Source organism: Acanthochromis polyacanthus, chromosome 19, assembly GCF_021347895.1.
Source record: "Acanthochromis polyacanthus isolate Apoly-LR-REF ecotype Palm Island chromosome 19, KAUST_Apoly_ChrSc, whole genome shotgun sequence".
In the NCBI taxonomy this organism is placed as follows: Eukaryota; Metazoa; Chordata; class Actinopteri; family Pomacentridae; genus Acanthochromis; species Acanthochromis polyacanthus.
In genome coordinates, this window is record NC_067131.1 from 6759291 (window position 1) to 6786286 (window position 26996).

The 26996-nt window shown below is 39.7% G+C and overlaps 3 protein-coding genes and 1 long non-coding RNA gene across 8 annotated transcripts in view; 2 read left to right on the top strand and 2 right to left on the bottom strand.

Annotated features, from left to right (window-relative positions):
• The window catches only part of mta3 (metastasis associated 1 family, member 3), a 30053-nt gene extending 27542 nt beyond the window's left edge, over positions 1–2511 (bottom strand). For all 3 annotated transcript variants that reach the window (XR_007937919.1, XM_022189846.2, XM_022189847.2), the window contains exons 1-2: positions 2235–2511; positions 259–326 (exon numbers count right to left, since the gene is read on the bottom strand). Coding sequence is in view for 2 of the 3 variants with exons in the window: in XM_022189846.2 (XP_022045538.1) it covers positions 259–326; positions 2235–2262 (96 nt within the window). In the remaining variant the exon portion in view is untranslated. The remainder of the gene's footprint in view (positions 1–258; positions 327–2234) is intronic.
• Positions 2512–4061: 1550 nt separating this feature from the next.
• On the bottom strand, positions 4062–14264 carry LOC110947366 (uncharacterized). 3 transcript variants are annotated; one of them, XR_007937921.1, is made up of 5 exons: positions 12222–12423; positions 11514–11587; positions 11140–11292; positions 7477–7543; positions 4062–4514 (listed from the first exon to the last, which is right to left on the bottom strand). It is a non-coding gene; the product is annotated as an uncharacterized LOC110947366 (long non-coding RNA). The 3 variants fall into 3 exon arrangements; XR_007937922.1 differs by lacking the exons at positions 4062–4514; positions 12222–12423 and adding an exon at positions 13961–14264 and having other exon boundaries at positions 7426–7543; XR_007937920.1 differs by lacking the exon at positions 4062–4514 and having other exon boundaries at positions 7426–7543.
• kcng3 (potassium voltage-gated channel, subfamily G, member 3) lies at positions 4481–8905 on the top strand. Its single transcript, XM_022189844.2, has 2 exons — positions 4481–5355; positions 6720–8905. The coding sequence occupies exons 1-2, from the start codon at positions 4730–4732 to the stop codon at positions 7363–7365; spliced, it is 1272 nt and encodes a 423-aa protein (XP_022045536.1). The 5' UTR covers positions 4481–4729; the 3' UTR covers positions 7366–8905.
• An 84-nt stretch (positions 14265–14348) lies between the features above and the next one.
• On the top strand, positions 14349–24052 carry LOC110948361 (cytochrome c oxidase subunit 7A-related protein, mitochondrial). The gene is made up of 3 exons (XM_022189843.2): positions 14349–14513; positions 20972–21106; positions 23695–24052. The coding sequence occupies exons 1-3, from the start codon at positions 14442–14444 to the stop codon at positions 23833–23835; spliced, it is 348 nt and encodes a 115-aa protein (XP_022045535.1). The 5' UTR covers positions 14349–14441; the 3' UTR covers positions 23836–24052.
• Positions 24053–26996: the final 2944 nt, after the last annotated feature.

Below are 26996 nucleotides of genomic sequence, written 5' to 3' on the forward strand. Positions count from 1 at the left end.
CTCTTGAAATACTCCTTACAATCAGCACTCCACCTACACCCCCACAGGTGTGTCCAGTGTTACAAACATTGGGTTGGGTAACCAGGGAACATCTGTCTCTTTCAGTCACATTAAGAGCACCTGAAGTCACAAAATGCACAAACACAATGGCAAAAGCGAGGGGGGTGGGAGCAGGAACGGAGAGGAATCTGTGCTATTCACCCTCAGGGATAAGGGGGAATAAACACACACAAAAATGACACACAAACACCTCAGTACCTTGTTGAGTTCTTCTATCCGGCGGATCAGGTAAGGGTTACTGGAGGAGTTCTCAAAGAATACATAATCTGCAACGGCAAACACACACTGATTACTTCACCGTATCAGATAACTGAAATAGACAAAATAATCTATTTCAACGTGTATTTTGCACTCATTGGTGTATTCCCAATTTGGTGACATAGTCAGTTAAGTGGTAGGAAACTGGCTGGGTCACGTACTATAGAGTAATTTTCACCCCTATGAATTAAATATGTAACGCTGAGCAGCTAAAGACACAATATAGTGGTGTACCATCTATAAATACGTGTACTCGTGTTGCATATCTTGACTTTCAGCTATTGTTAAACATGTAAGAAGCAAAAACAGATTTGCACACCACTAATAAAATGAAACTGCAACAAGAAAGCAACACTGAGAACATCAAACTCCAAGTGAAACAGGCTAAAGCAAAGGCAAACGCATGTGTAGTGCAAGATTCTTAGAGCTTGTAGGACAGTTAGGACACTATTTTGCTTCCTTAGATTAATAAATCGGAAGATACGGATGTGAAAACGACAAAAAAAAAAGCTGATATAATGGCAATATTTCCCCTGCGCCAAAATAAAACCAACATGACTTCACTGAACTGTGTGAGGAGGATGTACAGGAACTGTGCAGAACTACAGTCCATGACAAGGGCTGCATTCAGGCGTTGTCTGAAATACTGTAATTACTATGTTCCAGACTTACAAACAGTGCAGAGTGGAGGTAAATATAAGAGAGTTGACAAGGAGTGTAAGAGCCAACTGCTTTCAGTTGAAGCATATGAATGATCATCTCATTATATGTAATAATACACAAATTCTTAATATTTATATATAATATAATAAATTGCAGCTCCCTGATCTTTAATTTGTCATTTTAGCAGCAACACCATTCAGAATATCTACTGGGAAGTAATATTTTTTAAACACTAGATCCACAGCAGATTTGATATTACTCAGACAGGGCAAATAAAAACCCTGAATGCACGTACAGGTTTGCAGGAGTTGGAGTTTCCAAAGAACACCTGAAGGCAGCAGGAGAACTTCACTAAAGGTGGCCAAACGGACAACAAAGTGATACACCAGGTGAAAACGCCGGTGATAAAAGTGCTTCCAATAATATCACCTGAGCGACTAGATGGTTGTTATTTATGTGGCATGTCAAGCATGTGGGCATTTACGCAAATTCACCGTCTTAATGTAGATTTAAAGCTCGGGTGGAGGTGTAAGATTTAATCCACGCAGACGCAGCGACGCCATGAATCGAGACAATAATTTGATGTTGAATTCCAGCAGACTGCTAACGAGCTAGCTAGCCAGCCAGCAGCCCAATTTGCTAATTAATTACACTTGTGTTGAACGTAGGTGCACAGTGGGGCAAAAACCCGGCGTGTAATATCACCAAAATTGCTAAATACACATCTCGAACTAAGATAAAGGAGCGGCGAGGCGGAGATAATGGTAATCAGTGAAGCCATTGCTGGTGCTAACGTTAGCTAAATAAGGACTCGTACTAATGGCTGCATGCCAGAAGAGGCAAATACAAAGGCAGCCTCAGACTGCCCGTGGTAACGTTTTCACAACCTTTTTAACATATGTCTGGTCGTCGAGCCCCACGTTGCATCAGCTTCCCGGTTCAAGTATTCGTCAAACTAGCCGGCAGCAAAGGTGGTGACAAGTGAAAAATGTTTACATTGTGAGCTAGCCATTTAGCAAGCTGGTGGCTAGCTGCTGTGGCCACGACAAACGCGAGGCCTGACCCATTTTGAATCCCAAATATTTAGAAATTCTCACCTTCCTGCTCCGACTCAGTGCAACCCAGTTGGTGTAGCACATCCGTATCTCACTAGCAAACACAAACGAGCTGAAATAACGCTGCATTACACCCGCTAGGATGCAAAACTGGAAGGGTTTCTGTTTGATAAAAAAGATCCACATTGACATACATACCTCCGACCCGGTACATGTTGGCCGCCATTTCTGCCCTCCCAGAGTGTAAACCATAAACTAAGAGTAAAATAGAATAAATTACTAAAAATAATAAAACTCGGGCTCTTAAAAGCTGAAAGGTGCGATAAACTGTGGTCGTCGAGACTCCGGATGTGTACCCTATCGGGAGAATTTTACCAATTCAGCCCCCCCTCCTCCTGCGCTTCACAGTACCCTTTACAATACAGTGAACTCACGGCAGCCAAAAGAAGTCGGATCAACCCGAAAAACCACTGTGACGCTGCGAGGGGGCCGCGCACGCGCAAACACAGGCACGGACACACACGCAACACACACACACACACGCACACACGCACACACGTGTGTGTGTCTTGCTATCATTATGGGGACATACCATTGACTCCCATTCATATCTAACCCCTAACCCTTACCCTAGCCCTAACCTTATTAACCAAACCCTAACCCTAACCAAAACAATGGCTAACCCTAAAGAAACGTTTTTGCACTTTTACTTTTTTCAGTAACAACAACATGGCCAAGAAAACACTGTTTAAACTTGTGGGGACCGAAATGAGGTCCCCACAAGTTACATAGTTTTCGGTTTTCCTACAGTTGTGGGGACATTTGGTCCCCACAATGTAGCAAAAACATGGGCACACACACACACACACACACACACCAGCCTACAACTGTAATACCTGTTCTGCAGGTAAGCGTATAAAAGTTTTACGGTTTCTTCAATATAACATCACTGCTTAATAATACAGGAAGAGAAGTCCAGACTCAACAAATGCACCAAGAGTTAATATTGCAACCGTTTTTGTTTCAGTTTTTTTGCATGTGGTTCTGCACATAATCTGTTTCCATATGTTTAAAAAAAACAAACTGTTGTGCAAATTGTGCAAGAAAAGGTGCATTTTTTGCATTAAACCCTATACTCTACATATGCATAAAGCATTCCTGCAACAAAATTGTTGTACAGATTGTGCAAAAAGTCCTGTTTTAAAATTTTTGCAATAAATCATATACTCTAAATATGTGTAAGGGACAAACTGTTGTGCAAATTCTGCAAAAAAAGTGCATTTTTTTGCATCAAACCCTATACTTTACATATGCATAAGGGATTCCTGCAACAAAAATGGTTGTGAATAGAATAGAATAGATGTGCTTTATTGTCATTATACAGTGTACAACGAAATTGGAAAGGTTCTCCTTTTCAGTGCAATGAAATCTTAAGAAATGGTGCAAAACCGTCTATTTATAAATATACATATAAATAATGGTGTGAATATAAATAGCAAGTGAATGAGGTAGTGGTGTATATTGCACATTTCACATTATTGAGCAAAAAATGTGCTTTTTCAGCTTTTCCAATTTTTTGCAATAAACCATATATTTTGTATATGCATAAGGGACAAATTGTTGTGCAAATTCTGCAAAAAAGTGCATTTCTTGCATTAAACCTTATTCTCTACATATGCATATAGGATTACTGCAACAAAATTGTTGTGCAGATTGTGCAAAAAGTACTTCTTTTTAAATTTTTGCCATAAAACCATATACTCTACATATGTATATGTGGCTCATGCTTTCCAAAAACAAGAATCAAACCTGTAAAGTCTCATGGGGAAGACTTTCTTTCATAAGCAGCTGGGGATCTAAAGCTTAGACCCATTCTCTTCTGGTTTTGTCCAACTGCTTCACTAAGGAGGCACTCCACAAATTATGTGAGGTCCTTCAAGAAACAACATAAAGCCTCTCACGCACTGCAAGGCCTCAGGGTCAAACTGGTAAAAACAGGACAGATGAGAGACAAAGATTCACATATAAGGGAGCATAATACACAATACCTTTATTTGCATGGCATCTTTACTTTACAATAAGGCAAACAGTGGAAACAAATTCAAACAAATGAGATCCAAACCATGCAATATGACAAGATAAAATCAATGCACATTTAAGACAGCAGCCATTGCGTCCAAGTGTACTTCAGTGAAAATTATTGTGCTAATATTAAAGTATGCATAGCAATAACACGCCTAGTGTCTGCAAGTAAATATTGTAAACCAGTAAAATATACAATTTCCATCACACTCATGAGAATATTTCCAATGTTTCGTGGCAAGAAGCAGAATCCACTTTGGAGATAATCGTGCGTAAATTACGCTCCACAATGTTCCTGTTGGACTTTTTCCTCCTTCACTGCGTGCGTCTGTGCGCATGTGACATCATTGATGGGATTGGCTCGCCCTGACTGGGGTGGAGAGTCTCTTCCACAGGCTACACAGGGAGAAGGAGAGCAGAGAGTGAGGGACAGAAGGGAAGAGTTTTCCAGCGGCCACGGACCTCAACGCAGGGCCACCTCCACTCAAAGCGAACCACGCCCCGGGGGCGGCAGGGGGAGACCGTCCACTCCCCAGCTGCCCAAACAGTCCTGTAATGGCAGAGAGAGATGAACTGTGAAGGGGCGCTTTAACAGGGCACAGGTTGGCAACATGAAGTTCGGGAAGAGCATCTGCGTGCTCAACGTAGGGGGAACCCGGTACGCCTTCACCCGTGAGGTGATCAGGGATTTCCCTCTCCGGCGCGTCAGCCGCCTGCATGCCTGCGCAACCGAGAAAGAGGTTCTTGAACTGTGCGACGACTACGACCGGGACCGGAATGAGTTTTTCTTCGATCGCCACGCGCAGGCTTTCGTGTTCATTATGCTCTACGTGCGCTCCGGTAAACTCCGGTTTGTTCCCGGAGTGTGTGAGCTGTCCTTCTACACTGAGATGCTCTACTGGGGACTGGAGAGCGCGCACTTGGACTCCTGCTGCCAGAAGCGCCTGGACGACAGGATGTCTGACATCGGACTGGACAGTCTGTCCGAGGGGGACATTAGGGTGTCCGCGGACGAGTCTCAGAGCCCGGAGGAGTCGGTGCCGCGGACTGCACTCACCGGCCGCGCTAGATGGCTCGAGATGATGCGCAAAACATTTGAGGAGCCCAACTCTTCCCTTGCAGCGCAGCTTTTGGCTTCAGTGTCCGTGATCTTTGTCATTGTTTCTATGATAATGCTGTGCGCCAGCACGCTGCCGGATTGGGATACAGCCAAGAGAAACACTGTGGAGGAGCACAGGTAGGCGATGATCAAGAGTCAGTAAAGTTCAAGGAATAACAGGGCCCCCTCATGAAAAAGCTGCCAAATGTTTAGGCGCAATGTGTGTGGATATCTTAAAAGTGACATGGTGCTCTGAAATCCTGTGCGTAAAAGTGAATTCAACAGGCTGGGCCGTGTAAAGGATAGATTTCTGTCATTACAAACACTCTATAAATAAATAATAACACTCATAGAGGATTTCATATGAGCGGCTGCTTGCGTTCAAAGCAGCGGATCCAGGAAGTTGCCGCATTGAGGCATTTTTTATACTCCAGCTCTTTGAGTGCCAGTATTGTTCACTATGAAAAGATTAAAAAATGACGAATGATTTTGAAGCAGGATATTCAAAACATCTACGCATTAGATGGAAAGGGAATTTGTCACTGGGATTTAATGACGCTGCTGAAGTCAATAAACAAACTGACAAGTTTCGACCAATACATTAAACATTAGGATCCTCCGTGACAGTCAGACAAGCCCCCAGGATAGCTAAATCAATGATGAATCCATAGTGTCTAAAAAGTGAGGTGTTGCTCTATCTTCCTCCTTACTTTTCCCCTCCTCCTCGCAGTTGATATATGTCTTCATTGCACAGTGCACAAGAAGGACAAACACATCAGATAATGCTGCATTCATGATATTTGTCTGGTTGATGAGGTGAAAGTAGAATGTGTACTGAGGGATTATATATTAATGTAAGCAAACAAAAAGAAATTAGGCCACTATCAGTGGTCAGCTTCTGTCTGAGTCACCTTTTGGAGAGTTAGTTGGACTGAAGTTTGTGCATGCAGGGTGAAAAAGTACATTCTCTCTCTCTCTCTCTCTCTGCATTTTTTCTGGCCTCAGTCACTCTCTATATAAGGTCAGGTTATGTTCACTCAGACTGGATACGGTTTAGAGGTTTGGATCGGTTGCAGTGCACTGCACCATGGTTAGGTAATCAGTTGAAAGTAGTTTTCATCAGGGTCAACAGGATTCCTATTTAGTCTCATGCCGGTGGGTGATGCAGTTCTATCAGCTGCTCCATAATTTGGTTTGGTTTAATTGTGCTGATTGTTGCCCTTCAGGCTTTGTGGCATTTGCTTAAATGGGGTAATCGAGTGGCATCTCTTTGAAGGGTTTTATCCCCCCCCACTGTCCCCTTCTGCGCATCTGTCCTCTTGTCTTTGTTTGCTCGCATTTCCCATCATTTACTTCACCCCCTGCTTTGCTTCCTTATTTCCTCCCATTTACTGATTGTCCAGCAGTATCTCATGTCATCCATATCTCCCTGTAGCTCCTCTGCCATTTCCTGTTTACAGTGTGTTCAACTCATTTTTCCCTCCTCTCCTCTCTCTCTGTAGGATCGTGGAGGCAGTGTGCATTGGCTGGTTCACAGCTGAGTGCATAGTGCGCTTTCTGGTGGCCAAAGACAAGTGGGAGTTCCTCCGCAGGCCGCTCAACATCATCGACGTAATCGCCATCACCCCCTACTATGTCACCATGGCGATGGCCCGGGCGGGGATGCCTGGCGCCGGGCTCGGGGTCGCCGGCGTGTTCCTGCGGGTGCTGCGGATGATGCGGGTGTTCTGGCTCATGAAGCTGGCCAGACACTTCCTGGGCCTGCAGACTCTGGGCCTGACGCTCCGCCGCTGTTACCGGGAGATGGTGATGCTGATGGTGTTTGTGTGCGTTGCCATGGCGATATACAGCGCTCTGGCCCAGCTCCTGGAGCATGGCTTGGACTTGGGCACGCAGAACCACGACTACGCCAGCATCCCGGCCGCTGCCTGGTGGGTCATCATCTCCATGACGACGGTGGGGTACGGGGACGTGTATCCGGTGACTATTGGGGGACGGGTGCTCGGCGGGATGTGCGTGGTGAGCGGCATCGTGCTCCTGGCTCTTCCCATCACCTTCATCTACCACAGTTTCGTTCAGTGCTACCAAGAACTCAAGATGCGCTCCGCCAGATACGCGCGCAGCCTCTCTGCAGAGATGCTGCAATGAAGCGTGCATTTATACCAAAACAAAACCAACTCATCAAATCACTCCCATTGTGAAATAATGATGCCAGCTGCCCTGTATGTGTGTGTGTGTGTGTTTTAATATTTCCTGCACCTGATTTTATTTGCTTCCTGCTGTGTTGATGATCTCGCCTTCAGCCAGCATGCTCTGCTCGTGCCTCCTGGAAAAAAAGAAAAGAAAAAAAAACACAGTTTGAACAGGCTAACAGGAACACACAAATAATGACTTATTTAACACACCGAGGTGCAGACAATCCGGTTTTTGCTGTGGCTGCTGTTTACACTGTATTCCCATGGTTACTGGCAGGGATGGCTGCAAGGAGGGTGCAGTGTGTGTTTGTGTTTTTTCTGACCATCACTTTGTCTAAAGCTTTGCACCCAGATGGTACAAGTTACAAAAGATTGACGTGTGACCTAGATGCATCCTGTTAAACCTGTGAAAGAGAAGAGAAGGGGCGAGCATGTGAGTGCAAACTGGGGATGGAGAAGGGGTTAGGCAGAGGGCTTTGGTGTGTAGGAGGAGCTTAAGTCGACATTAATGACATATGAAGACAGGTCAGCGGGAACTAAGGTGACAGACAATGACAGGGCAGATGGAGTGGGAAATGGCTGGTGAAAGAATAACAGATGAAGGAATGTGGAGATCACAAAGAATGAATAGATGGAGTGTATACTGCTTCTCCATTTGAGAGTGAATGTAATGCATTTTGTATTTCTGTGTCTCCAAGGCAACCTCATCCTCCAACATGTCAATCATGATGGTGGTTGATTTGTGTGCACACAAATAGTCTACATCCACGCACACCTCCTGGCTGGCAAACACCACTTTTTTCCCTTTTTCTTCTTCTTTTTCACTATGATTATTGGGACGATCACATCACAGGATAAGCTTTAAAAAAAAAAGAAGTGTGGAGTAAAAATGAACAGTAGAGGTTGTCACAGATGATGGTTCTGACATTCGTGATTCAGACATGTTTGCACAGTCCGCGCTTTGCCAAAATGATACGATTTGTTGAGGAGACACATGATCCAAACAAACAAGTCAACACCTCTCCCACACAACAGTCTTTCTCTGCATCTCCTCTCCTCTTCCTCCTGTTGCCATCAACCGTCCTCCTTTTTTTTTTTTTTTTTTTTTGGTTGCACACAAATGAGCACACGTCCAGATCTTCTTTTGCAAAAGGAAATCAAACAGTTAATGAGTCTGTCATGATCATTGCAGCCCTGAGTGAGTTTGGCCTGCACCATGGCCATCGCAGTATCCTCGTTGTGGTTGTTATTGGTGTGCTTTCTTTTTTTTTATAGGTAGTTTGGCTGCCACAGAAATTAAATTAAAACACAATCAATATTTTATTACCTACCTTATAATGCATAAATCATGTAGCATAGATTAGAGCCCAGTGGATTTTGGCCTGGCCTGATTGAAACTATCAATCACAACTTTTTTCATCAATACACCATGGAGTTGTAATTAATGTGATCAATGTGTGAGCTTTTTTAATAAAACTACTCTGTGCAAAATGTCTGTGAATGTTATTGCAAATCGTAGAAATGGCCTTAACTGACTCCAATATCTGCTTCCACAGTGTTAGAATATCTTTCTTTGTAACCTCCATGCATGATCAGAGGTAAGATAGGGCATTTTTTGGTATGGACCCTGCTAAAATTCAAAAGTTCTTATGTGATGATGCACTGTACACTCCTGGTCTGCCTCCTGTTAGCAATGGGACGTTGCACTGAATGTGAGGAACACCTGGCGTTCAGTGCATTCACTGGATTCACACCGGGGTGAGCAGTAATGCACTCAGTCTGGCTCACAAAGTACTGCTACAGGGGTAAATCGACCGACTCGAAAACTGCTGCTGCTCTCAGGCTTTGGACTTTTCAAACGCTTCTCTCACTGAGCTCAGGAGCTGCTACCAGGAGATATTTGGGAGGTGTTTCGTCATAAACCAAAGTTCTCAAGCTCGTACGTTTTGCTAAATTACACAGAACATTCATGCCTGTTCAGGATCATATCACACATGTGGTGAAGACTTGGAAGAAATTTAATAGAAGGTGTTAGGGGTATTTGTGGGGGAAACGGAAGTCATCACTATACTGACAAGTGGATGCTTCACACACATCTTCAACCTGACAGCACAGAAGGTTTGCACAGTCAAGATTCAAGTTTTTTTTTTTTTTATTTATCCCTGTGGGTAGATTTGTTGTGCAGAAAAAATGATTGCATTTGGCATTCCATTACAAAACACACATTGAATCTGACAGGTAGGCCCTCAGTGTTCTTCCATTCGCCAGTATAACAGCTGGGATGAGTAAAAAGATAAGATAAACTAAATTAGATCAAGATAAATAAGAAACAAGACACAATAAAAAAAATCTTAGGGAAATAAAAGCAATCTTTGGGACAAAAATGTAAAATTTATAAATCACAGTGACTTCAAGGTGGGAACCCAGGTAAGAGTTTTGATTTGTCACACACAGTATGAGCATTAAGATGCAAATCAACTAATTTATGAGGCTGTGCACTTACAAAAAGACATGATCAGAAACATTCCTTAAAAAAGTTGTGTGTATGTTTATGCAAAAGAGTGTCTATGTGTTATATATATATATATATATATATATATATATTTATAGTGTGTCACTGTGTTGTTGTTAGAAATAAGCTGCTGTGACTTGGATTCAGATCTGAGGTCAGAGTTTACAGTTCTGACAACACGAAGAAAGAAGCTCTTCTTGCGTCTCACTGTGTTTACCTTGATATTGTGCAGTGGTCGGTAAAGCGTTGTTGGAGTGGTGAGGGTCCTCCATGACCCTGCTTGGTGTAGATGTCCTAGAGGATGGGGACCTGCAGGATCCTCTTTATCAATTTATCTAATCAAAATCCATTCAGTAAAGACCAGAGAAGTGTTTGTGCAGAACACAATGAGATCACATTGAATTTGACCTCTGGCTTTTTGGATACAGACTGTAATCAATTCATCAATTTAGCATATTAGACACTTGTGCAAAAGTTTGTCACAATTAGAACCCCTTGACCTCGAGCTTGAGCTTCAGTTACAGCCAAAGATGTGTTTTTTGAGGTTAAAGTGACAATGAACTTGAAGCACGGACATCTAAGCAATCCTCTAGTCCAAGTGGACATTTATTCTACATGTCACCCTCTCTGTGCCTCTAGAGGAAACGTTAAGGAATCACTAAAACAGTCTGGAAAACATGAACAATCTGTACAAAATGTTCTGACAATTATTTCAGTAAAGATTCAACTATTTCACTGAAGAGAAGGTTTCAGAGACCCCTTAACGGACTGGTGACCTGTTTAGGCTGCATCCTGCTATTGGCTTTCTCCACAGAATAAAGCAAATGGATGGATGGATGAAAGTTTCATTTTATGGTACCACTACAGTCTTGACAGTCATATGATTCATCCTCTGGGGATTATCGGTATTTGTATGAACTGTCGTGGCAACAAATCCAACAGTTGCCAAGACATATCAGTCCAAACCAAAGCGATGAGCTGAATAACCAGGAATACAGTTCACAGCATGGCTTGTCTGTCACATTTCTTTGCATGGCAGCATCTAAATGAGTGTTTACTAGGGATGTAGTGCAACAACTTAATGTGTATCAAGCTTTTGCATTTGCTGAATAAATTTCACTGATAATCTAAAGACCCAAAAGGCTTAATTTGCGACTTCCTAGGAAAATACATGATAAAATCTTCACGTTTATGGCAGTGAAAAAATGTACTCACCTTAAACCACTCACCAGTTCATCTCTATTTTTTGCAGCTTTTAGCTAGCTTGCAGTGCTTTCTTCTCACAGGCAGTCAAGAGCACTTGTAAACTGTGTTTTTTGAAAAGCTCTTCAACGAACACAGCAAGATACAGCAAGATAGGCTCCAGCCCTGCACACAGCAAGACAGAGAGAAAATACAAGTTAACACAGCCTTAGATGGAGGGCTGTAGACAAACTTTCAACAAACAAAATGAATCCTAAAAATGTTACATGATATAACAGAAGAAAAGCAGGTAATCTCTGACATTTACATTTTTTATTCATGCGAAATAAATTGGTCTCTTGTTGTGGATCAAAGTTTTCTCAGCAGTTACAAACTCATTAATTTACCAAAAGCGTAATTTCCACAAGAGGTCGAGGGACTTTTCATGCTGGAGGGGAACATCTGCAGGTGCTATTCAGAGCTGAAAAACACAGCGACCTTTTCGTTTAAAAGGCGAAACAAAACAAAAAAAATGAATCATATTTTGATTACCACTTCACAATTTGGGATCATAGTCATAGTTAAAAGAACTGATAGGAAAGCAAAGTTTCATAACAATGTCACAAAATATCAATAAGTGTAATTTAAGGAAGGGTTAGTTAATATTTCACTCTGAAGCTAAAAGGACCAGATGTAGTAGTAGCAGCTAAATCCATTTTCTGTATCAAAAGTACAGGCACAGTATTAATTTTAACAGCTGCTTGTAGCATCCCTGGCATTATTAAAGAAGTGCTCTCTGACTGATGCCTTTTCAGTTGTTTTATTTTGAAAGACACCGTAAGAGCTAGGACAATAACAGAAAAAGAAAACGAAATATCACATTCATATCTTAGCTTGAATACATTTACTGTAATAATAGCTCATAGAAAAATTGAATTAATCCCAAAATATACACATTATAAACGAACGAGTAATGACCGGACGATACTACAAAAACTCAACCTAGCTAAAACACACAGTCAAAGTTGACACAAAGTCCACAAAACCATCAATAAAAAACGTCACAATTTAAACTACCATAAACTCAAATTAAACAGAAACACACACACACAAACCTTGTCCCCTTTTAGCCAGGTGCTGAATTTTTAAATGGTTTGTCCGTTTTCTATTTCCTAAACTTTCCGTTTTTTACCTACACTCTACACTTTTTGTTGTCAGACGCCATACTCCTTCCTGCCATACAACACTACCAAAATAAAAGCACCCGATTTAACTTAATCAGAAGGAACTTAAATAATAAGAAAAATCGAGATGAACAGATAAAATTTAGGTCATTTACACTGCTAACCCACTTAAAGTAACTTCATAATTTATAGTTTTTTCGTTTGTTAATGACAGAACGGATGCCAAAGCACGTAAATCACATTTTCTCACTGATAACTCCAGGAAATACGTTTGTTATCAGTAAAGTTTTTATTCTCATAGATTTATTTTGAATGTACTTTAACCAATCAAGGCTATCTGGTTTGGTTGTAGCCTCACTAATGTCTCATTAGCAGCAAGATAAATGTGGCCTTGAAGCATTTACACAAGTTTTACTTCTTAAAACATTTTCTTGAAGGACTGTGGAATGATATTAACATTTTATGTTTGTTTTGCTGTGAGCATCTTGACACTGTGCTTTACTTATTTTGGCACTGATATATTAAAAGACAATGGCAAGAGGTTTCTATGATTATTAATGTTGCTTTTATGGATGATTTATCTTTATTGTATGCACGCATACAATAAAAAAAAGAAACAGTACCAAAGCATATATCATCAATCATCTTAGCTGAGTTTCATTTTAATAAGTGCACCAGTAAAAACAGTCAGAGTGTAGTAATTATTGTCAATGTTTTGGATACTATCATCTATTTTCAAAGTGTTTGAGTATTCTTCCTTAAAATTTTCACATCTCTTAAGCATACACATAATCTCCACTTTGTGAAATCTTTCTTGAAAAGCTTTAATGATATCAGTGTATCGTGCCCTTTTTTAGAGTTGGCATGATAAATCTGGGAGTCCCTTATTTTGGCACTGGTACTATAGAAAAAACTGAATGTTTACTAATGATATATTTATGGCAGATTTTTCTTTATTGTACTGTTTGGGTTTTTAAGTTACAACAGAAAGAATATGCTAGTTAAATTGTTTGAATGTTGTAACAGTTAACATTGAATGTCTTTATTTGAGTTTACCTTGTTGTTTTGTTTTATCTGTTTGCTTTTCATTTTTATGCAACTTTAATTATTTCTTTCTTTCTCTATTATGTGTTGCCACTGGTCCCTGTGCCTGGCATTTTGTTCGTAAGACTGCACTTTATGTACATTCAATAAAAAGACAAAAATATCAAAGTTTAGAACATCAGAGGTTGCAGCCCCAAATATTTTATACCTATATCCCCCTAAATCTAGTCATCTGTCATTCCAATCATATCCTAAAGTCCTCAGAACGCAATAAGATCAAAGTGACTGGGATATTACTTCACTGTTTGTTATGATTTTATTGTGCAGTGACATTAATGTGTGTAACTATGTGCCAAAGTGGGTGAAAACTCATGTTTCCTTGCCACTTGTCTCTTGACACTTTTATTCTACACAATACTGTTTTCCATATGTGCATTTTGCTTTGATTTGACCATGCCATTGTAACATTGCAGAGAATACTATCCTGGGCGTATTTGTGTTAATATTACGTTACAGTGTACATCCATCATACGGGGGATTAATGTAAAAAAAACATTCATTAATTAGTTTCAGTAAACCTTTAAGTCAAATGTGATGTAATTGTTTGTTTCTTTGTTCATACTTACTTTTCCTTATTCCTGTTTGCTGATTCTCCATGCAGGACTAGTGTTTTGGAGGGAACTGGTCTACCACTTCCTGGATTTATGCTATTGCTGATGTCATCACTGGGCCAAACCAAGTGGAGGGTTTTTTCCTTTTTTGTTGAATGTTTCTTTTGCATTAAAAGGCATTATTCAGTAGTGATTTCAAATGTTTAGCTCTTAGGGAGACATTTAGAAATGTTAACAGAGTAATTGGATGGAATTAAGAGTTTAAAATCTAAAGACGGCAATCCTGGGCTAAGACGGCATATAAAAAATCATAACAGAACCTCTTGTTTAGAGAATATTTTCCTAAAATACCTCTTCCAGGTCAGCACTCTATATTTAAACAGGCAGCGCTGGGGCAGCCTCCTGATACGTCACTTTCCGTCGACGGAAGCAGCAGGAAGGCCCTTACCGGTTGATTTTGTTGTGTGGAAAACCTTTCCCGTCCTTCAACAAGAAAATGAACTACAAATTCAGCGGTTTTACTCAGAAGCTGACGGGCTCTGCTACTCCTGCCGCCCACAGTCCTCAGGTGAGACCGGGGAACGGTTTGTCGGTGAGGGACCGAGTCGGTAACTACGGGGATGACCTTGATGTCACTGTGTTGGATTACGAAGTAGTACTGTGGGTGCGTTTTCCTTTTCAGGGCTGGAAACTAAATTAAAGACACTAAAAGAGTCAGTGTAGTTAACTAAATCTACAAAAACGTATAGTAATTCCTGACTATTGTTTTTTTTTCCCCTCATAGTTTTACTCTGTTAATATATAATGATTGCTAACGTACTTTGCTCGGTGGCCAGCTGGTAGTAATAGCGATATTTTCATCTGAAGTTCACTTGGCTGAGCTATTTAATACTCCAAAACAGTCATTTGTAATTTTTCCTGAATTTGTATACCGAAATGTCAGAGATTATGAAGAAGTCGTGGCCTTTCTTTTAATTTCTCTGTACAGTGCTGTTCACATTTTTCATTAGTGCTTTATCACAGAACCTTTACCTAGCCTTTATCCCAAAAGGTTATTTCTAATATGTGGTTCTGACCCTGGTGTGACTTTACAGCTCATTTCGAAATTCAATCGCCTCTCTGAGCATCTGCCAGATGTGACCTTTATGATGGTGCCTCTGTCTGTCCTTTTTACTGAGCTGTCTTTGTTCTGCTGTGATCGTGGGTTAATCTGCCTCATAGCTCTCTTGTGTCTGAGGTTGGAAGTCATTCAATCATTTCTCCTTTATTAAAACGCGGAGTATGTACATTAAGGTATGGAGACGACATTTACAATGTAGCCGAGTGAAAATAAGAACCTTTGATTATAATAAAATATTAAAACTCATTTAAAGTTTTACAAACATTTGAAACAACTAAAACAAGAATAACTGAAAGTACAAGAAGATGAATTTAAATAAAGCCCGAATCGCTCTACGAATCATAAAGAGAGTCCAGCTTTAGAAGTTTTTTTTAGGTCACAGGTGCACAGCGAGTACAACTGGATTTTCCAAGCTCAGTAAAGGGCAAGAGCCACCATTAAAAGACAGTTATTCAACATTTAGTTTGTCAAAAGTAAAGTACGACTGTAACAGTGCACTGTATTAACTCAAGTATTGTTCTGTAGTCCAGTTAAAATTTCTGTTTCATGCTTCTTTATGCTTCTACTTTGCTGCTCTTTTGAGGAAAACATTATGTACTTGTACTTCATAACATTGCCGCCATAGCTACAGTTACAGCTGATTAAGATTTTACATACAGAACGAGCAAGACGTATAAGGTTTGAGTCACTATTATGTGTCAAACCTCTAAACCTCGTGTGTTTTCTGGGCTTTACTTACTGTGGGGTCATTTTTCTCTGCAATATCAAAGTGTTGCACCTCTGTCGAAACATCAAAACTGTGGCTAGAAGTAGAGAAATCTCAAAAATGTTCTCTGTACAGTGTGGCAAAGTTATAATGCCAGAAGAAACAAGTGTCCATTATACACCAAGTGGCCACAGATGTTACCAATACTTGGAAAAAAATGTGACTCTACATATTATGGATGTTTGGCTGCTTATCTTTGTCAGTGCATTGGCTTCCATACTTGTCTCCAGTCTGCTTTGTGTAAACACAGCCTACATTTCAACACAGTTCAGCCAAAAAGTCCTTGAATTTTTGACACGTGACTGTTTGTTGTAACCAAGTTACTTGTTCGTTTTTGTTGATTTCCTTAATGACACAGTATAATGATGCCAATGAAATAGCATAATTTTAAGCTTAGATTTGGTTCTGTTTTCTGACAGAGCAATGTGTCCCACATGAGCAGTTCAAGGAATGTTAAAAATCCAGTGTTTCTTTCTGTTTTTGTAGTTTCTGACTGATAAGTAGTGCAGTTTTGATAATTTTTTAAAAGCATTGCATCAAGCCAGCCAGCTGGCTTTGAGGTTCAGTGGGTTCAACTACCCTGCAGGAGACAAATTAGTTAGACAGTGATGCTTTATTCATAATAGAAACCGGATTTTCCTTCATACAAAATATCTGGGAACAAAGTGCACATGTACAAATAAAGCTGCAACAATTAATCAGTAAGTTCTCAAATATTACATTAATTGCCGAGCATTTTGACCATTAATCAACTGATGAGTAGGGTTTTTTTAATTAAAAAAATGGCAAAATTCTTGTTCTAAAGCATAAATAATAATTTTTTTTGGTTTCATAACTTCTCTATGGTAGTAAGCTGAATATCTCTGACATTTGAGGATGCTATCTTGGGCTTTGGGAAACACCAATGGACATTTTTCACCGTTTTCTGACATTTTATAGGTCAGACAAGTAATTGATTGGTCAAGAAAGTAATGGATATAAATCAACAATAAAAAAAATAAGAATTACTTGCATAATATACAACATTGCAAAAAGAAAGATTGTGCGTTTCATTTTGCCGTCTGTTATGTACCAGCAAGAGTGAAGAAACCAGGTTAATCATGGTGTGTGCAGCAGAAGAAGGATCAGATGCAACACTCAGTCTGCTGATAGTCAAACAGCAGCAGGTGGAAGAGATGACATGATTACCATACATTTTGGCTTTTTACGGCTTTGCAGAATTTGTAAACATACAGTACATTTTCCTTTTTGTTTCAGCCACCAGTCATAAATACAAGTTCATGTTGTTTACAATGATCCATATCACACACACAGTGTTGTGCTGCAGAATTTTATCGTGATTTCCTGACAGCAGTTCTGTCCAGATGATTTATATCTGTGAGTCTAGACAAAACAACACAAACACATCTCATATATAATGCAGCACATTTCTGTATGAAACGCGTCCTCCGAGATGACATTACAGCCCAACAGTTCCATCACAAACCAAGCATTAGAGCCTTCATGAAGGTTTACTGCGGGGCATTTTTACATTTGTTCTAATGATGCTTTTACTAGTTAGTATATTAAATATGCGGCTGTATTTTTTTAAATGAATTATTCTGTGGAATATTTTCTGAATTGAAAGGCTAATTATTCTGTTTATAAGATGTCAGAAAATGAGAAAAACAGCAGTTTTCTGCAGCCCAATGTTTTATATTTCTGCCTCTTGTTTAGTGTGACCAACAGTTGAAACCCCAAGATAATAACTTTAATTTATGAGAAAAATTAAGTCTAAAAACCAAAATACCTTTTACAATATTTATCAAATATAACAAAGTGGATTTTAGGCAATTAGCATTTTTACCCATATTTTTTTGTGAAACTACTTGATAATTCATTGACTAACCTTTGCATCTTTAATTAAACCATTCTTCCAGTGTAAAATATTATTGCAGGCTCAGGCTACCAGATGACTTAAGAGACCACAGAGCCCAGTGCTAATTGAGGAAATGGTAGAGAGAGAAAACCGCTCTGTATCTTTCTCAAGCAAACTTTTTGATTTCTTAATATGCGAGATGTTAACGTGGATAGTGTCTAATAATGGCTGAAATATGACCTTGCAGCAAAGATACTGGACCACTGTCAAAAGCTGAAGTTGTCATTGTTCACATCAAATGTTTTATGTGATTTTTTTTTTTTTAAAAGAATAAGAAATCTAGTGTAGATACCAATGTAAACACAAGGCAAGTATTCTCTATTTGTGTGAAGAGAGGAAGGCTATTTAGATGGTGCATGATCCTGAAACAAAGCTTAATATACTTATTAGATTAATAAGACATACATAATATAATTTATTTATTTGACATAAACAGATTTGTGTCAACTGCTGTGGTTTTATTCAACTGTAAATAGAACAGGCCCCTGTTAAAAGCAAATAGAATTACTCGTTTAGAATTTTCCCATAGGGGTCAATTAAGTAATTCTATTCTATTCTATTCTATTCTATTCTATTCTATTCTATTCTCAAATCCCTTGGTGTATATTTCGAGACTTTTCACAGGTTTCTTGACTCTGTTGAAGCAAATCCACACCTTTAATTGTCAGGGGTCTACCCTAACAAGCCACCGAGTCAGTCTTGTTCACAAATGTGCTGTTGAGTGTCACCACTTTTCCCCCACACATAAGTCCCGTTAAAAAATAGGGATCTATCCAGCACAAGTGACAGAAAGATGCCCTGATAATTCACTGACTGTAGAAGAAGAGTGATTCTGAATACAATATACACACATATGTATGGGGTGTCTGAAATCTTTTTTCCCTCACTGTATCAGTATTCTATCATGTTGAAACACTGATAGCAGGTTCTGTTCTTCTCTCAGCCATTTTCTCCTGCTTTATCTCTTTTAGATTCATTTCAGAAGCTCCTGTGTTAACATGTTATTTCCATTTTTGTTATTTGGTGTTACTCTTTAATAAATCAAAAATAACTAAACAAAGAAAACATGTCGGACATGCAGACTTGTCTTTCCACCTTTTATGTGGAACAAAGGTGACGAATGAAAACCAAAAAACAGAAGGTCCACGTCCAAACATCACTGCTGACCTCACAGAGTGTAATAAAACTGTTGATGCAATTTCTTTTTACAGCAGCGGTTGTAATTTCATGGCAACCGCAGCCTTTTCCACTAACTGAGCAATTTTCACTTCGGAAGCTGCTCACGTGACCTCAGCTCCATCTGCCCTTTACGAGCCGCCTTTACTGCCTCACAGATGACGGATCGATAAAAGCTGCCGTCTGTCAACAGAAACGCAGACGGGATGACAGGCGGCACGGAGACACATTTTCAGGCAGATTAGAGTTTGCTTAACCTGCATACCTGAATTTTTATTCCTTTTTTTTGGCATTTTCCTTAGCCTTCCTACCACCTTCTGTGATTACCAATCATACAGTAGAACCTACAGAGGAATCATGTCCACAGTGTGTTTCTGGTCTAAGATGAGCTCCTACTGCGAACACATTTAGTGAAGGCCTCTCTTAAATGGCAAGTAAAAATAATCTGCTTTCAGTGCCTCTGCTTTTTCATATGTCAGATTTAATTTTCCCCGCTCCCACACTCTCTGCCTCCACATGCTCTAACAAGGTAATGGGTCTCCCAGTAACTTTCAAAAGCAAGGTGGGTGAGAAGCTTCCTCCAAGTGTGAGGATACCAGCGAGGACTTCATTAACACCAGAGTGTGCTTCTGGATTATTATTATTATTATTATTATTTCGTTTCGCTTGAAACGCCATTGTGAAACGTACGGATAATTTCCTTACGCTTGCACCTAAATAACAGAACCGCAAATCCAATGGATCAAAAGATTTGCGGTTCTGCTTGGGAAATAACTGTGCAGAACGTGAAAAGAGCTTTAAATAAAGGCCAGTCTCATTCTTGGACTTCCTTTTCTTGGGGTAGTTTGTTTAAAATGTGCCAAACAAGTGTGGCTGCTTTACATAAGAAGCCCAAGAAAATGTTAAGTTATCATGTAAAGATGTAATTTTGAACTGCTTTCCACAAAAATAAGCCTCAGGATTTATAACGCTGAGCTGCTAGTTGAGGTGCTCTTTAATGATCTTTAATGAACGGGCACTTATTCAATCTCACGAGTGAAGCCGTAACTTGCGAGACGAGAGCAATCAAGCGCTCATGTAATCACGTGCATTTATACAGCAGTGTTGAGCTCAGCAGAGCGCCTACATAATTGCCTTCTCTTGTATGTTATTTACAGAACATCAGTGTGAAGAAACCCTTTTTTGTTTCCTGTTGTTGCTGAAAAATCTGAATACCTTGGTATAAATCCAGCTTTTGTCCAATCCATAAACATTTGGAGACAATCCAGTTACATTTGCTCTAACTTTTATCTAGTTTGAGCTACGTTAGATACTATTTAAATTCAGTTTCAATCCTCTAACACCGGCATACTGTTAAAAATGCTTTTTACCATAAATGCCTCATAACGAATGCAAAGACTCACCTAACATCCTCTTCCACATGCTGTGGACTTTCTCCCTGCGACAGTAATTTTACCGAGATGCTGCAAAAGGTCTCGACTTTCACAGCTTCTCTACCAAGGCGTCTTATTATTCTCAAATGGAAGCATACCTCACCCCTAATATTTGAAGGTTACATCGAAAATGTGCCGAGCTGCATCAGAGCGGAGGAACTATCACTAAATACTGTTTTCCTCACATAAAATTCTTGACTCCGGTGCCTCACGATGCCGAGGTTGGCTGATTGCCTCGCATCCCCTTCCCTCCCTGATGTTTTCCTTTGAATCTATTTGTTTCTCTGTTATTCTCTTTTTTTCTCCTTTCTGTTCTTTTTGTTTTTGTCAAAGTCAAAGTCTTCTACCCACAGGGCTGAAATGGGTGGGCGGGGAAGTAGAGTGGGTTATGTAAGTGTTAAATGTTAAAAATGATGTTTGTGGGGAAAAAAAAAAATCAAAAATCCTCGTCATGTTCACTGTGGACTGCAGCTGTAGGTTTGCCAAAGCAGTAGAAGATGAAGAAATCAGAGGAAGGCGAGGCGAACGCTTTTTATAGGCACTCCAGTAACTCTGTTAAGGAACTTGGTGCATGCACATTACTGACACAGATTTGTTGGTTGTTTTTGTTCAGGGGCTGAAGCCAGGTTTGCCAGCAGAGTCTCCAACCATGATCTTTGCTACACCCACAAAGGTGGTGTCAGAGGGCGCAGCCACAGCGGAGTACTTGGGAACAAACAAGGTTCCTGACCTGCAGAGGATTTTCCAGGTAATGAAGAAGTGAAAAGGACACCTTTATTAACAAGAGCCAGACCAATTATCAGAATAGTATATTTCCAGTTTTCAGTATCAGTATTTTTATATCAGTAAAGTGACTTGAATGTGCTACTTTGGCTGTGATGTAGCTGATTCGCTCTGTCTGTATATTCTGTTGTCTGAAGCAGTGTCCCACCCACTGCACTGTCAGAATATATGTCATGGGTAGCAGCCAGTCATCTCTGACAGCTACTGTTTACAGACAGGGACAGACGAGCACATTTGCAGAACGAGTTTTGAAGGTGAGGTGGCAGATACTGCTGAAGTCATGACAAACGCTGCAGTCTTTCACAAGCATGCCCACTGGAAATGCCCAAATATTCACTCGCTGGAGAAATTGCATTTGCTAGGCTAAGGCTATCGCTAAGAGGTTTGCCATTAGGCCTGTGGCTAATGCTAGCTGGAGTACTTGTCACAGATATAGTAAGATTTATTTTGGCCATATGTTCTAACTGATAGACATGTCTCTCTAACAGAAACACAAGCTGCAAAAGGTAAACAAGAGGCATGAAGCCATCGCCACATTGGCTAAGGCTATGCTAACGGCTAGCATGCTAAGTTAGAAGGCAGGCATAGAGTGCAAGAAAACAGTAACTAACAATGCCTTAAAATGTGGGTCATATCGGGCAATTAAAGTGATAGAATAATGGAAGTTGTTTTTTTATAGACAAGAATGGCAGACATAGTTGCAGTAGACAAAATGTTCAATCTTACAGTAAACGCATGAGAGCATCGTAGCATCACGTGATGCTCTGGTGTCATCGCTGCTATTGCTATTGTGTATGTGTAATTATAATCTTTATTAAGACCCAAAAAATAAATAAATAAAATAGGTGTATGTTTATGTTTATGCATACCAAATATAGACAAAAATATATAATAGAATAAAACAAAAATAGTAATATAAAATATATAAACCCAAATATCGAAAAACAAATTTGCTTGTGTGTGTATATATGTACATTTATAAGTATATAAAATAGAAAATGATTGTAAAAAAATTATGTATTTTTGCAGTGGGTTTTACAAGGTTAATGCAAAAGCCTAGTTATGAATGAAAGGTTCCCTACTATCACATGCTGTTAATATGCAATATTTAATGTATATTTGTTCTGAATATTGGTTATCAGTCTTTCTACTCTTAATTGATGTTGTTAAAACAAAAAAACTTCACATGGATTTATCCCTAGTTTCAACGACAATTTTTCCTTTCTCTCGATTTCCTCTGTGAGTCATATTCTGCTAATCTAAAAAAAAAAGAAGTATTCAGAATGAGTGTTCATGACCTGCTAGCTATTTCAGTCAAAACAGTGTAGACTTATTAGCATTAGGTGATGACTGATTGTTATTTCACTCTCTGTTCTAAATGGACTCCTGCCACCCCCACACCCCGAGCCCCGGCGGTATTCACCACGCAGGAGGAAGTAACAGAAATAATGGGGAGAGAATAAGAGAGGCTGAAGTTGGGCGGAACAATCACTCAAATAAATGGAAATTGCGGTATCGACTCTTGCGATTTCCTAATTACAAAAACGTCTGTTCAGAGTGAAGGTGTTCCAGTGAGACACTTGAACAAAAATAATCGGGGCAGATGCACATTGGAGAAAAATACTTTTTTATTTAATTAAGCTGCTATCTTAGTTGTCAGGGGCAGCTTTTCATTCTAAAAATGTTTGTTAAAGCCAACACTGAATTTCTGCTACAACTCTGGAGAAAAAGTTTTGAAAAACAAACATACTTGTGGAGAACCTTGGTGTTGTGGTGCTTAGGAAAGGGAGAAGATGGTGTGTCTGATATTGCCTTGTTGGTGTTGTTGCTACAACATCCTAAATAATTTAAACTCCAGGACTATTATTGCAGCTGACCAGTTATGTTTCTGTGCACTCAGAGCTTTGCAACTCAGGTGAAAACACAGCAAAACTACTGGAGGGCAAATTGGAGAAGTTGGCCCTCAGGGTTTTCTGGCAGAAAGGTTTGAAGAAGTCAAATGAGGTAGTGAAAAAAGGTGCATGTATGGAGGAGGTTTAGGTGAATAAATGTGCCAAACACAAGGCTTTCACCTTGGAGAGTGGGAAAATTCACTGATTTATCTTTTTTTTTTCCAGTCCCAGTGTGGTTAGGTTTAGGCACCAAAACTAGTGTGTTAGATTGAGGAAAAGATCATGGTTTGGGTTAAAATAAACCTATTTACAATGTTACAATGTGTTGGAAAGCTTTTCTGGCAGGCAGAAAGCCCTGAAAGCAAATTTCTCCCATGTGCGTATATTGGCAGCCGTATCATCTCTGTTTTTGCTCTTTTTTTTTTTCCTCTACGCTGCAAAGCTACAACTTCACAACAACTTGATTTGCCAGTTGCAATAATGGCTCCTAAACCAACATTAAATGTAGCACATCAACAGTGATACCAGATCATGCAGCAACTCAAATCTTGCCCTGAGAACACATTTTGCTCAACTTACTCTTCTTAATTTTTTTCCCTTTTATTCCCTTGCTCCTGCCCTCCCCTACCCGCCGGCTCCCTCCTGTTTCCTCTTCTCTCAGACGTCAGACGGTGTCCCCGTTCATCTGAAGCGTGGAGTTCCCGACAGGCTACTGTACCGCACCACCATGGCTCTCACCGTAGGAGGCGTTGCCTACTGTCTGGTGGCTCTTTACATCGCAGCCCAGCCCAACAAAAAGTGACCAACGCAAACACGAACCCGGGAACACAGTGTCGCTGCTCTAATCGACCCAACATTCACAGTCTCCGTCTGCCCTCGCTACGCCACCTCTTGGGACTCTTTTTAGATGAGAATTCGCCGCTATCAGGACATGAAACCAATGATAACAATTCTAATGTCTGTCCTCTTTGAAAAAGAGATGTCTAAGTTAATAAAGTTTAAGGGGAAGAAAGGTAAAAGATGCTTCAAGTCTTTTTTCCTCTATACTGTCTGTCATGTTACTGAAACAGCCGATAAACCAACAGATGGATGGGCATCGTGTCTCGATGGAGTCAACCCATCTGGAAAATGGCGGCTGCTCACATGACTTAAATACCGTCTCATGCAGTATTTACATGTGTGGGCCCTGGTGAGATGTCAGATGCTCTTCGCCATCTCATCTGAAGATCGGCTCAGTCAGTACCTTTTCCTTTCACAGTCTTCAGCCTTTTCAGTCTGACAGTATCTTCCAGTAACATGCAAGTCATATTTACAGCAGGGGAAGAAATACTGGGCTCTTTTATCTAAAGAGATGCTCAATGTGTGTGAAATTCAGTTTTACACACATATTTAGCAGCTGAAAATGTAAATGTCTCAAAATCGTCATCCTGCAAGTCAAAACTGAGCTGTTTTAAAGTGTGAAAATGTGGAAAAAAATATATATTTTCACAGTGAAACTTCTGGTGTCCACATTTTCAGTATTTTTGGGAAATCTTTGAACATTTTTTTGGTGGGAAAAAGAAATGTTGAAAATGTTTCTTTAAGAACATTCACAAAAAAATCAACCAAAATCCAGCGAATTTCGCTGGATTTTGGTTGATTTTTTTTTTGTGAATGTTCTTAAAGAAAATATTAGAAGTTTTATATATTTATATGGAATCACTTTAGATATTTTTTAGCATTTTTTGGAAGATTTTTACTCATTTTTTGAAGAATTTTCTTACCAATTTGGGGGATTTTTTAAACAAAATTTTTAAGGGAAACTTTGAAGGAATTTTCTTCCTGAAGGTTTTGCAAATTTTCAGAAATTTGGGGATTCTTTTTTGCTGAATTTTTGTATTTTTTTCAGACAAGGAAACAATACTTTTTGGTGCCTGTAAATGAAGACAGCAGGAGGGTTAACATGCAGCCCAGGAGGTTCATTAATATTCACATGAAGCATCAAAATGAGGGAAAATGGGATCTCGCTAGCTGTGACTTGGTGTCCGACAGGTTGGTTTAAGTATTTCTGAGACTCCTCGGATTTTCACGACAGCTGTCTCTAGAGTTTTCTGAGAATGGTGCGAAAAAAAAAATAGTGTTGTGTGGATGACCGGTTGGAGCTGACGGAAAGGCTGCGTTCACTTAGACCGACGCTCTTTTTACAACTGTGGCGAGCGGAGAAGCTTCTCGGAAGGCGCAGCATGCCGAACAGCAGAGGACCATGCTGGGCTCGGCTCCTGTTAGCCAAGAACAGAAATGCGAGGCTGCATCACGGATCGGACAGCTGAAGACGGAAGAAAAACGTCGCCTGCTCTTGGTGAATCTTGATCTGCTCGGGCTGCAGATGGTTGGGCCACAATTTGGCACCAACAGCTTGAATCCGTGGACCCAAACCTGCTTCGTGTCAACAGTCCAGGCTGGTGGCGGTGGTGGTGTCATGGTGTGGGGGATATTTTCCTGGCACACTTTGGACACTTTCATAATCAAGAATGGTTTGAAGGCCACAGTTTTTTGTTTTTTCTGCATCTCTTACCGTCCTTTAATCGCTTCTTCCAGCATGATGTCACAAGCAGAAGTCTCGCAAGGCGTGAAAATCAGTCCAGTGGACAATTTTCCTCTCTAGTTAGCAGATTTAAATCCAATAGGACACCTTTGGGAGAGCTGGCAGCATCTTGTGAATCAATGGCGCCAATAATGGAGGCTGTTTTTAAAGCAAAAGCAGGTCCTACCCAGTAGCAGAACGGTGTTTCTAATTCCTTTTTTTGTAGAATTCCTTTATTGTCACTGAACAAAGGTGCAGTGAAATTAAACAGCAATCCTGTCGATAAATACACAAAACTAAGCAACATTTTTAAAAATACAGAGGGAGATGTGATAATATACAATATAAAAATCTAGTAGAAAAAAACCCTATGTATTCATGAAAACAGTAGTTTATTCTTTGGTGTATTAAGAACTACAAGAACTGTAGTTTAACTGGCTTAATAGTGCAAAAAGGTTCAGTTTATATAAGTTGCATAAGGGAAAGAAGGCCCAAAGGTTACACTGTAAAAAAAAAAAAAAACCCTACTGTTTTTACGGTGAAATTCCGACAGTTGCGGTTGCCAAAATGCTACTGCAAAACTACGGTAAAACATTTTCCACATTTACGGAAAAGAAATTTATTGATATTGTTGATTTTAGGGTTGAAAAAACATGCTTCATTCAATATTTTACAGTTTAAAGATTTAAAAATTTATATGAAAAATACCATATGAAATAAAATTTGTGCCACTTATTCTAAATATTACAGCAATTTTCCATTATCAGCACAGCAGTTAGTGTATTTAACATTAAATATATGTGTTTTTAGCAAAAAAATGCGGTTAAAGCTGTCATAAATATTAAAGCATATGTCCTTTATTAACACAAAAGTAACAGTCTGTATTTTTTACATGTAGTAAATGCAGAAATTGCCATGTTAAATAAATATTGCAGCATGTTTCCATTACCAGCACAACAATATGTACATTTAGCTGGGAAAAACTATTCTTTTCTGGAATTAAATGCAAAAATTAGAGTATTGTTACACACATTACTGCATTTTTCCATTAAAACTGTGCAGGAGTTGGGAAATGCACACATAAACTGCATCAAACTGTTTCAGAGTTTACAGATTTTTAGCGCCATGGTTGACAATTTTTCACCATAAAGTTACAAACATTTTTTACAGTGTAGTCCAAATATAGTCCAGGATTATGATCATATTGAGGTCTTGAGATAAGCTCAGTTTCACCATTATGATTTTGCATTGAAATCAAAGGCCATTTGTCCCTTTGAGGGTTTCTTTGCAACCATTTCTGCATGATGGCTTTCCTGCTAGCATCCAAAAGTAACTTAAAGAGATATTAATCCATTTTGTCACATAACAATCAGCCACCATATTAAAACCACAATAATCAT